At 38.5% G+C, this 12,892-nt stretch overlaps 1 protein-coding gene across 8 annotated transcripts in view; it reads right to left on the bottom strand.

The window, feature by feature from the left end:
* camta1a (calmodulin binding transcription activator 1a) overlaps positions 1 to 12,892 on the bottom strand; it is a 390,768-nt gene that overhangs the window by 167,671 nt on the left and 210,205 nt on the right. For all 8 annotated transcript variants that reach the window (XM_081609162.1, XM_008414292.3, XM_081609159.1 and 5 more), the window contains one exon: positions 10,311 to 10,446. In XM_081609162.1, the coding sequence (XP_081465288.1) occupies positions 10,311 to 10,446 (136 nt within the window). The remainder of the gene's footprint in view (positions 1 to 10,310; positions 10,447 to 12,892) is intronic.

The raw sequence follows: 12,892 nt of genomic DNA, 5'->3' as shown, positions 1-12,892 counted from the left end.
CAGATTTGTTGGCTGAACATCCCTGATGTAAATCCCTCCCTCTGCTACATCCCAAGGGGGATTTGTTAGCTTGTGGCATCTAAACATAGCTTAGATAGGACCAAGGGGGCAAAAATATCCCTCACATACACATTACACCACCAGCAACCAACGCCGTCAAAACAAGAATAGATTAATTGATGTTTTCATGTTATTTAAGCTGAATTGTGTCCGTTCTCATCAACAGAAAATATTTGTCCACATAACTTAACTGGACATTTTAGATTTGTTTTTGTTTTTTTTACCAATCTCTGCAAACCTGAAAGACATAAAATCCCAGTAGTTGAACAGTTTCTGAAATATCTATACCATCTTTCACTAATAACTGTACCAAATTCATTCTGATCGTTCGTTTGAAATTCAGCAAGTTATCTTCACCACTTTAGAGTTGCCTTCATGTGTTAATTGAACAAGTAAACCTGGAAAAAAAATGGGAAATAATGTATTTTTTTTAGGTTTCTGTAAGCTAAGCAACCTCAAAACAGCACTTTTCATATCTCTTTAATAAGCAAACATTTATCTGTTTTTTAAAAATCAGAGCGGTAATAGATTCTGTTCAATGTTTATGTTATGTAAAACCAAACTGTAACGGATGCAAGTAGTAGTAGATTTCTATTAGTTGCTGTGGAATTACCTTCCAAAAACTTTGAATAGGACTCAAAGAAGAGCTTTTGGCTTGTAGTTGAGTACTTCATCGGGTCATTTTTATGGTAGAATTTATTTAGGCAAGATTGTGTTTACTTTAATATTAACTGCAGAAAAAAATTGCTGACCAGCAACCCCTGGGCTTTGAGAGTAGGGTTATAACCATGGTATCTGTGTTGATAATAACACCTCCAGGTTGGCTTTACTTCTCCCACAATCAGGTAATTCAAAAGTGAGAATGTAGTTGCACATTTCCAGAAAAGAGAATGAAAAAAGGCTCTTAGAGAGGAGATGAAATGATGGAACAGGAATCAATTTGCCGTCTTTGCAGGCATTGAGCCGCCTGGCTCCAGCAGACAGCATGTAAGGCTGAATAAAAATGTAGAATCTGAAGTTTTGTTGCTTTGATCATTGCCCGTATTAGTGATTTGATCTTAATTTCACAGCTCACTTGGATCAGGGGCAGAAGGTGTCACCACACTTACAGAAACTCGGGTGTGTGCAGTGGCATAACTCTCACATACACTCACAATCTGGTTTTATCAGCCACTGCATCTCTATAACAGAGCTACTAACTGAATGCACATACATACACCCGGGGCAAATCTATTTCACACATGCGCGTCCAGTTTAATTATAAGTTACAGACACCATTCACCCATGCGGGTTTGAAATTGCAAAATGTTCTATTTCCCCACCAAAACTTTAAGCTAGCAAAGAAAAATGGTGTGAAATTATCAAGTCAATCGTTTGAATCTAGACCAACATGTTTCCCTAAATAGGAAAGATCTGTAAGTGTTTGATTTTCTGCAAAACAAAAGGCCGGACGGCTTAAACACAAAGGAACCAAGAGTTGAAGGTCATGTGATATTGAAAGCCAATGCGGTGGAGCATCCAATAGCATCCACTCCATTATAACATTAGCAACTAATGTTTTGACATTTGTCTTCATTATTATCAATGAACAGAGCCGATTGAGCCACCAGCATGCTCCATTAGCTTCCTTCATTGCACAGTTGCACAGTTGAAATCACACATTAGGGTGGATCCAACATAAAATGACAAGTTATCGGGCCTAAGGATGCACCAGCTGATTATTTACGTGGCGGAGGGGGAGTGAGGAGCTGGGCGAAAGGATAGCAGGGTGAAGCAGAGGCAGGAAGGGGAGTTAGGGAATTGGCAAAGCACTGTACTGGCATTAAGATCTGAGGAGCATGGAGGCACAGAGCAACACAGCACACCTTAAGAAGAGAAGCTCATTTCTATCGGTATAATTAGCCCGTGGTAATGAAATAAGTCAGAGGCACTGCCACCTTCACTTAAGAGAAAATCGATCCGTGTTTGAGGAAGTTTATTAAACCTTCGGAATAATGGGGAGAAAGGATAGAAAGGGTGGAGGATTGGAGGAGATGGTGGTTGAGTGTACATTAACAGATAATCAGCTAAGTACGGGTGGAAGCTTAACAAGAGGCAGAGTATAGATCTGTAGGAGAGGGTAAATGCATACAGTCTGTTTAATCTTAGGTATTTTGAACCACAGTATAAACACAGGGAGGATTATGGTAATATGCTAAAATATACTGTCATTATGAGTCTTCCTACATTTTGTTTTTGCATCCATCTCCTTTGAGCCAAACTTTTGGCAATCATTTAAAGTGATTTTGAGAAGTAGGCTTTCTGAACTTCAGATTATTGGGAAAGTCTTAAATGCTTTCTCAGACATTTAATAAATACTTAAATCCTACAGGCATAAAAAAGAAAAAAGAAAAGAATGCATAAAAAGTTTCCTTAACTCAAGAGATGAACAAGTGCTTTGTCAACAATAAAATAAGAAAAAAGAAAATTCAGATTAGGCCGTTAGGCGCTTTGTTACTGGAAAAAGAGACGAAAGTTCTTTATTTTTGGAATTTTCAAATAAATACCAAAGATAGTCTGACACAGACAAATGAAAACTATTCTGTTAGCTCCAACAGGGGGTTCCTAAAGACTGAGTTATCAGAAATCTTATACTACATGATCAACTAAAAGATGATGCATCTCTCCTAGGCCTTCGAATATAATTTTTTAAAGATGTGATTTTCAGATACTCTTCAAATTCAGTGGATACATTTTTCTTTCAAACTAATCATTCTTGTTTTATTCTTTACTCATTCACTCTTTTTAAGTGCCACTGCAAAGTACGCGGTCATGGTCAAGTGAAAGGGCTCAATTAAAAAGCAATGGAAAAAAAAAAATGTTGAAGTCAAAATGAAAGCTGAAAGTTTTGAAACTCCCACAATCATGAGCACTTTAAAAGATTAGAGGAACGACTGCCTGTAATGAAATGGGGGTCATTTAAAACTCTGAACAACTTGAAATTACAGTGCCTTGAAGATGAATTCCTGGACTTCAGTGTTTTTCATATTTCAAGAACAAATGTCTAAATGAAGTATTTAATTAGGATTTTGTGAGAGATAATTGTGAAGTGGAAGAAAATTTAATTAGGTTTTTCCAAATTTGCATGAATAAAAAAGTGAAAAATATACTTGTGTTTTTTATCTGCCCCTAAATGCCCCTAAATAAAATTCCAGTCAACCAAGTTGTCTAATTAGAGTCCTAAGTATTGCTAATGTCAGTAGAAATAGAGTTATTCTGTGAAGGACCCAGACGTTCATTACAAAACGTCAGTCAACAAAGAGAAATAATCAAGATATATGAAGACAGCAGATAGATATAAAGTGGGGAAATGTCCTAGAATATTATCTCAAGCTTTTAATATCTCATGAAGAACAGTTCAATTAATCCTAAAAAAAAGAAAAGAGTATGACACACTAACGTCATGGAAGATCTATTAAAGAAAAGGAACCAAAAGTCCTGTTTGAAGTTTCCCACAAAACATGTATGAGACAAAGCAAACAGAAGAAAATGCAGTTTGTTTTAAAGCTAACTCAGCACATGGTGGTGTCAGAATAATGGTTTTGGGTAATAATTGATGAGATAATGAATTAAACCAATTACAATACAATCAAACCCGTAGGAGTCTGCAAAAGACTTAAGGCCGGGATGAAGGTTTAACGTTCACAAACACAGCAGCTTAAAACGACTCAGTTACACCAAAATGGTTTAGACTAAAATACATTTATGTATTAGAATGAAACTGTCAATTAAAATGAGAAAGCTTTACAAGTTTTAAAAATACTGCTCATATTTTGCTCAATGTAAATGAGCAGGAGATATTTGGGGAAGAATATTAGCAAAGATTGTAGCCTTTGAATGTCATGTGAAAGCTAATTCAACAGGGTATAGTCTAAACCACTTGATACTATTTAACAAGCAGATTTCTACACATAAAAGATTTTAAATTACCTTAAAATCCAGATAAAATATAATGACTGTGAAAAAAACTGGAAAAACGTAAAAAGTACAAATAGTTTTGAAAGGCACCGTAGGTGTGATGTCACTCTAAGAGACAACAGTCAATTAATAACACAAAGTGATAACTGGACCTACACTGGAGCGACAACTCTAAGTTGGACCTTTACCAGGAACTGGTGAACAACTTGAACATCAGAAGCAGGGTGGCGAGATAACCACTGATGGACGTTTCTTCTCTGGTTCCCCAAACGCATGCTGGTTGATGTGAGTTCTGCTTGCTCATTTATCCAGCCGTCTGGCCAACTCACCTGGAGTGATGGGGGAGACGTCGGGAAGGCAGGCTGCTATTTCACGGCCTGTTAAGCGCTAATGCCGCAACATGCCCCGCGCTCCAATTTTAGGGAACAGGGAGCATTACCGCCCCAACTCAAGGTTCTGTCTGCATGGACAGTGGACTCGGACAAACTCAGACGCAGGGCGCAGGGGATATCAAAGAGGGAGATGTACATGGGGGCAATAAAGGCACCGAGAAGTCCAGCAGATGAATTAAACGAAACAGAGAAAGGGGGACGAGGAACACACAGAACAGTAAAAGGTGGACACCTTGGAGAGTGTGGAGAAAGAGTGGGGCTTCGCAGTTTACACGGACTGCTGAGCTAGCACTGCATAGCAGAGAGGACAGCAGCACACACTGACATCTACTCCTGCTATGGAAGAATGCATCTGGCGGTCCCCAGAAGGCCCATGCCCCTATACTCATGGCCTCTCCCCCGCCAGAGCTACTGAACATCACTAGCCTGACCCATCCACAACACTTGTCCCCAATGTGCACTAAATCTGGCCCATGTAATAACCACAGAGCCTCTATTAAGCACTGGGTGGCTGGGGAATCAGAGCAGCAACAGCAGAGCATGAATGAACACCCTGAACAGGAAGGCAGGGTAAGGTATAACAGTTCTTTTATCCCTCTGCTTTCACAATACGTGACATTCATCTTGTGCAAAAAAAAAAAACACAAAAACAAAAGGCCGGTTTTCAAAATTAAGTCTAGTGTGGAAATTGATGGCTCTAAATCATCCGCCATCATATTCACAAAGCAGAGGGTAAAGGTCCAGTCATTTGTATTTGTTGACAGTGAACATGACTAAGCATGATGCGTCACAGATTCTATCAGAGGCCAGTTTTCAGCAGTGATGGATCACCTCTCTTATCGCCATGCTCTGTCAGTCTGAGGCCCGACATGTTTAAGGACATGAGTCAGATCTTCACAGGCTCCAAAAGGTGAATGTTCACACACACGCGTGCACACGCGCACACACACGCACACACGCGCACACACCCCCACACGCGCACACACACACACACACACACACACACACACACACACACACACACACACACACACACACACACACACACACACACGCCCACACACGCACACACACACACACAGAGAAACATAGAAGCCAAAAAACTAAACCCAATTAATTAGTGATGTGTTTGTTTTCTTCTTTAAAGCTTGTTTCTCCAGATGTGGCTCTTAAATGAGACAGAGATGGTTTGTCTTCAAGAGGGAGTGTGTGGGACAAGCTATCTAGTTTCATAAAGATTATTTTAGTAATCAAGGACTAATCAGATAAAAAAGTGCCACATGCTGCAGATTTTTCATTTAACCACATAAGCTTTTTTTAAATGCATTAAGAGAAATACATTTAAATACGCAAATAAACAAACAGTTAAATTCCTTTTCTAAAATCCGAAAAAAAACATTTTATTACCCAAAATGCAACAAGATTCCTTCAGTATATAAATGATAAATAAAATAAATAAATACTTCTATCAACAGGCTTTTCTGTTGGACCTAACATCAATACAATGAAGTACTAATCTGTTGATTGATTTCAGGATTAACTGATTAATAACTAGATAGCAAAAGTCGCTTACTAGGAGATTTTTCTTGTCCTACAAAATTTATTCCAGGTGAAGCTAAAACTATGCCAGAGTAGGTAGAACATGTTTACAGACATTTAAATTTTTTTTTTTTTATCTTAATGCAAAATTTTAAATTCTCTGTAATATTTTGGCTCAATTACTGCTCTGACTGTGTTGTTCTTTCCTGCTTTTGAGTTTGTATACTCCAGTTAACGATTAATCGATTGCTAAATTAATTGACAAATTGATTCTTCCCGATTAATCATTTCACCACTGAAGCTACTCCAATCTGCTAACCGTGTGGAAAAGTGGTTACTGGGAAACGCAGCGTGACAACGAGCCTGTCGCCTTCTTCAAACCAACCACATGACTAACTGCACTGTTATTGAACCTTCAGAGTTGCTTATATCAGAGTCACTGTCAGGAGCATGCGGGGTTTCCATGGCAACAGACAAAACTCATATAATAAGTGAATTCTGGATCAATAAGTGAATCTGTGGCTCCTGTTTTCGCTCCAATATGGTGATTATGCTACAGACAAAACCTCAAAACCAAAGTTTTAATTTGCTGCTACAATTTGGTGGTTGGAGAGTTCATACTGGCAACATAAAGGGCCAAGATATTATACATTTCTCTTTTATTTTGTTTTGTTTTATTGGTTCTGATGAGTGCCAGAGCCCCTGGTTATTACTGAGGGTTTTTGTCCAACAAAGCCAATTATAATAATAATAATGATGATGATACCAATAATTCAATTATCAGCTGATTTGAAAAGAGAGCATGTCTAATTGACCTGCGAATGGTGTGGTTTCCATCGAAAAAAATATTAATCTTAATTTCAGAATTAAACTAAGCCTTTTTTTAATGTAAGAATAACATATTTGAAGAATATTATATCAGAATATCATACTTTACGGTAATAAACATGAGCCTCTGAAAAAGCTAAAAGTCAAAAGAAATATCATTTAACATAGGCTATTAAATATTTAATATGACAAAAATATTTTTAAGTAAGTCACTTTTGTCATATTGAGCCACAACATTTCTCACTTCAGCATAATTGGAAGAACACAAATTATTCAGCTTTTAAAACAACTTTCATCTCTGACTTTTTACCACCATTTTGTTTGTTTTCTTTCAGATCCATTCTACATTAAGAGCAGACTGCCACCAGTGTGCAGAACTGCATCATGAAATAGAAATCGTCGGGACAGTTTATAACGAATAAATTAATTCCAACTGTGCAATAATAAAAACACACAGATCTGGATCCGTCTAACATTCTTGTAGAAAAGCAATAGATTTTGTAGGAACACTCATTAGAAAAAGATTCATCAAAGGGACAATGTGATGAGCTACTGTTTTTGTTTTTTTGTTTTTTCTTTTATTAAATATTGAACATGTTTCCCATCTGCCTCTCCCACATTTGGTAAGGGCGCATCAAAACTCACACAATGCTGGCAAACCGTCAAGTGTATATTTGTTTGACAAATTTACCATGTTGCCTGTTAGGAATTATTTGGGTCACTGCAAATACAACTGCCAGACATGGCACAGTTCGTGAGCACAGCTAAGCTGATTATTTACTGGAACAAATAAGAAGTGTGAAGAATGCAAAGCCATGACTAGACAGAAAAACATCTTAGCAAGAACTGAAAGGAAGAACCCAATCATTTCAAAATTTAAACGACATTACCTAATGTTACATATCGAAGTGTTAGGATTCTTCCAAATGAGAAATTACTTGAATACTATCAGATTTCCATGTGTAGAGTTGTGTTTTATGAAAAGAAAGCAAAACTGAAAATTTATGGAAGGACATGAAGATCAGAAAACATGGAGAGGAACTCCAGAACAGTGGAGCAGAGAAGGATGGCTCAAATGATCCCCACAAGAGACCTCTTGAAATTGTCAACACCAACATATTTAATTTAATAAATTACATAGGTAGTGTGTAAACTACATATAAATTATTTATTTCATAAGCTGGCTTTTGTCAACCTGTTTACATCTGTTCTTGTTCTGTTTTCACATGAACTGCATTTTAATGTGGTTGGATTCATAGTGAAGTTGCTCTCAATCAAAATATACCTTGCTTTAGTTGTCAAAAAGAAAAACGAGACAGAAATTTGGAGTGAAGAGAGCCCGGATGAGACTGCGGTTTTAATTACAGCTCTACAAGGCTGGTGTTCCTCTTTGATAAAATCCTGATCCTGTTTAAGCACATCAGCTGACAAAATTGTCACTCACAGTAATTAAAGAGAACATTTGTGCTGCTATTTCAGCTATACTTAGCTGTACAACAGTTTAAGTTAGGACTGACAGAATGTAGCAGGTCCTTTCTCTTATCTGCTAACATAAACTCTTAATTGCTTGCAGCACCAGGATTGGGGGTGGGGGGGTAAAAGTACTAAAGGATTGTGACAAAACTCTTTTTACCGTTAAGTTTAAAGTGAGGGGAGATGCATTCACTATCAATGACCATTTCCCAGAAGCAAAGGTAAAAGTGCATCTAACATCCTAAAAGGTCCCCACAGCAGTCACATTTATCTTCCCATTGAAGGAAAATCTTAGAATTTGCCCTAAAAGTTTCTCAGTTTACAGATTTTTTCCCCCCAACCCTCCATGCAGCAGCATCTAGTATCTCCAGGAAGAGTTGTGCTCAAGTTTAAATTTGACATGTAAAAAAATGGCATCTTTATGACCAAAGTTCCTAAAAAAGTTAATTAACCAGCCTAATTCAACTTGTTTGGATGCAACGCAGCACATGTCCGAAGCTTTTCTTGGGCAGACACATTTTGAGAACACAAAAAATATTAAAATAACTATAAGATGAGGCAGAAAAAATGACCAGTAATTGATAGAAGTAAAACAGTGACAGACTGAAGTACCTTTTTACTAAAGGTGAAAAATGCTAAAAATATTTTAACAGTAATTACAGTTGCCAAAAACTATCTATGGTACAGGGCAAAACCTTGTGCTTGTATGACACTGAAACTGACCGTACTATTAGTAATGAGCAAGTTGAGTAAAGCAAATAAATAAATAAAAAAATATGAAAAGAGCCGCCGTAAAAAACTTTCTAATGCATCAGTTAACCAGAAGTTAATATTTAGAGTAACACAGTGGAAATGACATTTGCGAAATAAGTGTACTTTTGTATGAAATCAAAACTTGTGGATATTAACAAAAAAGAGACAGAAAGTATTGCCTCTGAACATCACGAGCTATGCATCTAGCTGCTCAAGAGAAAACATGAAAGTTGGGCGGCTCAATGCATTCAATGATCTGGAGATAAACTCAAGAACAACAATCACTACATAAGAACACTTTTGTAATTCATCGAAACTGACAGGCTAAGGAACATCCGAACCATCAACCTTTGTATATTAATGATAGTATTATAAAATGACCCGTCTAACCAGAATCTTCACTAGCTAAAATTATTTGTCATAGTCCAACAGGATAGATGATTGCAGCCTGAGCAGGTTATCAGAACACCGCAGATGACACTGAACTGGCTACACGAATAAAGAGGCCATTTTCTTGAAGTGACAAATATGCAGAGGAGACAGAGACAAAACGGAGAGCAAAGCCCCTGAAGGTAGAAAGCCCAAGCTTTGTCTTTGTCACACAGTGTGACAAAGACACACAACATGACTCCCCGATGTGTGCACCATGGCTGTATACTCTGTGTTTGGGTTTTTTCTGAATGGGAATCAAAAATCCCAAACCTCTCTTATCTCGATCCCTCAACTCTTGTTCTTGTGGTTTCATCGCTTGTTACTTAATCTGTCAGTAACAACAAACCTGATTCCAGACTTTTGTTCTGCCGAGCGCTTTAAAAGTACAACAATGAGTCTTTGTGTCTGATTAACAGCTCGTACATCAACCCGTGTTTAAACGCTGCAGAAATGCCACAGGTGAGCGGAGAATGATACAAATGGCCGTTTTATGGCAGGAGCTGGTATGGGCAGCGACTTGGTCTGAGGTGAGGGAACACTTGCTCTACAGCGCTGCTTTGAGCCAGCAAGATTAATGTAGGCTCTCTGGAGCAAAGGCAACAACCACAGCTTTAATAAGGTACAAACAATCGGTTCCACTCCACTGGCTTCCCAGGGAAAACTATTGTTGTGCCGCATTGTTTCTTGGTGTGGTTCCTTGGAGACATGTGTCTACTGCACCGTGCGACTGTCTCCGTTACAGCCAGGGGAGAAGTCAGCGTGGGCCTTCGTTTGTCTGTGTCAGAATGAACGTCGGCTCTCCACCCCAACTCTTTCCCCCATCCTCTCCTTTCACATTTAGTTTCCCCCACCCCTCCTCAAACTACCCCCACTCACCTCAACTCCCTGCACTTTCAGCTTCATGTGATCTTCTCGCGTGGTCTTCCCATCTTTCCTCTTCTTCCAGCAGTAGCCGTCCTTTCTGTACTTCACCTTCTTCCTGTTGTACAGTATCATCGACCCATTCTGCGGCCTGGAACCACAAAGGAGCGAGATTAAATGAGATAAGAGAATAGGCAAAGTACAGCACAGCCAAGGAACTCACTTCAGAGACGAGCAACGAGATCCGACAAGTTTCCACCCTGCAGAAAATGTAACCAGTAACCGAGATGACAAGAGTTCTTCATGGAGATTCTCGGCATTGGTATTCATGGTCTGACAACGAACAAAGCATTGCTCAGCCTTTATAGAGCGTGTGCCCTGCCAGAAGTTACAGTGTGATTCCTTCCAGGGTAAATTATATAAAGGCTAGTGCAAGGCGAGTGGCAGAACAGTGTGGAGGAGTGAGGTTCCATCATTATCTCTCATTCATCCAACCTGAATGAGTTGTGGTGCTGGAGATCCACAGGGAAAAGAGAAGACTCTCTCCCACAGTCCATTCATAATTCATCCTCCCTCCACCAGACCTCAGCCTGTTGCTTCACCATGATAACTGTTTGATGATAATTTGCCTTTCCACTTAGGTTTGTAATAGAAACATTTGGCATACTGTGCTCAACATTAACAGAAAGTGTAACATAAAATATGTATGGCCTTTTTCAACAAGTAGCACGCAGCCTCGGTGGATATGGTTGTGTGTATTGGTATTTGCCTGTTTTGCAGAAACGCTTTGTGTTATCACTTCGAATCAATTCATATTGCATATTTTCAGGCTCCTCCATCATTCAACACAAATGCATACATTGACTTGAGAGAAGATATATAATCTTTCTGCGGGGACAGACTTATACAACATCCTTTCAGCATCAACAATTGGATGTGCATGAGACGTACACTGTCAGAAAGACAAATACACAGAAACATGTTCTGCAAATAATTTAGCAGTGTGTGATGCAGAACAGAAACCTTTAATGTTCATTTTTTGCTATGTCTAATCTGCAAGACTTTTTTTTTTTATTTCATTAGCACAGATAAAAGTATTGCTGGTGAGAAATACATCCAGGCTCTGGAAATGGAAAAGAAAGTTAACAAAAGGATCATTTGGTTGAGCCTTGAGATGGACTGGTGACCTATCATTGCAAATGCAGAATGCCTATTACCCAATTACCGCTGGAGATGGTCACCAGTATAGCCAATGGGATGATTTGGCTGGCATGGCAGAAGAATGCTGCTGCCACAGAAAAGTACAAAATTCCTGGATTCAAAACTTCAACAACAGAGAATTTTTACATGGAGTTTAAAAGCTGAGTGAATTTTCTAAAAGATCCTCGATTGCAAATGGTTATTGTATTCCATAACCCTTGGTGCTACTACAGCTTTAACTAAATAACACTTTACCTACTGTCAGTATCAGATGTTTTTCTGCAGTACTCACAATTTGACTTGCAGCTAATCCAAACTGCTGGATTTTTTTAGATATGTTGAAAAGCTCCGTGGCATAAGTGTTATATTTTGTTATACATATCCAACATTTATCTCTCCTGAAGTTGTAAAAGTTTTGCAAGTACCAATCAAAAGTCACAGCAATGGTCTGACTAAAAATCATTAACTTAACTCGCGCTATACTAGGAAACCTTTATCTGACCCACATATTAGCATGTTGAATGTCTCCTGTAGCTCCAACAGCAAGACAGTCCATCTATTGTCTGAATAATTCAGGTAATAATTATCAGACTACTTGGGGTGCTCACAGTGTGCATAAAAATGGACTCTTTCATCACAGTAAAGGTTTACCTGTTCGTCCTAATAAACACGCACCATACAAAACGAGAGCACATCATAGAGATGTTACTAGTGTGATGGAGCTTGATATTTTACAAAATGATGTTCATTTATGGATACATTTTAAATTTTTAAAAATAAAGCACGCAAAAAGTTACATGATGTTCTTCAATGTTTGGTATTGGGTTGACCTTTATTTCAGGAAAATCAATACAGGTCACTTTGTAAAAACCGATTTAATTGATCATTTGTTGCCATATATGATTTGAAGAGAGAAAGAAAAACAAACTTATCTACTGAAGGGCTGAATGCCATAAAATGGTTGTGAACTACCAGCACGTCTACTGAAAAAAAAGCTTGATTGTGGCAAGACCTGATTTTGTCTCAGAAAGCAACTGCAAACGTTTGTGCAAAAACAACTACGGTAAACATAGACTCACCACACACAACTGTTTACAGTTTGGATCTTACTCAGAAAGAAAGATTTATGTCATTGTTGCTCCTGCGAAGTGAGTGAGAGGGAAAGACACCTGCCCGAGCTGCTGAGAATGCTGGGTAACTGAGGGAGGCTTAAGCGTTCAGGCAGCTGGTAAGCCTTGTTAGCCTCCCGCTCATTTCTCCCACATATAGACAATGTGTGTGTACACAACAACCCCTCCTCTCCTTCAGAAACACACAAACCCCACAAACTCAAACAGCTAGAAAAACACATCAAAGTAGAGAGAAAAAAAAAAAAAGCTGGTTGATTTGTGCTTTCT

This window comes from Poecilia reticulata, chromosome 7 (assembly GCF_904066995.2).
Source record: "Poecilia reticulata chromosome 7, P_reticulata-male-v2, whole genome shotgun sequence".
Taxonomy (NCBI): Eukaryota; Metazoa; Chordata; class Actinopteri; order Cyprinodontiformes; family Poeciliidae; genus Poecilia; species Poecilia reticulata.
This window is presented reverse-complemented; position numbering and strand designations above follow the sequence as displayed.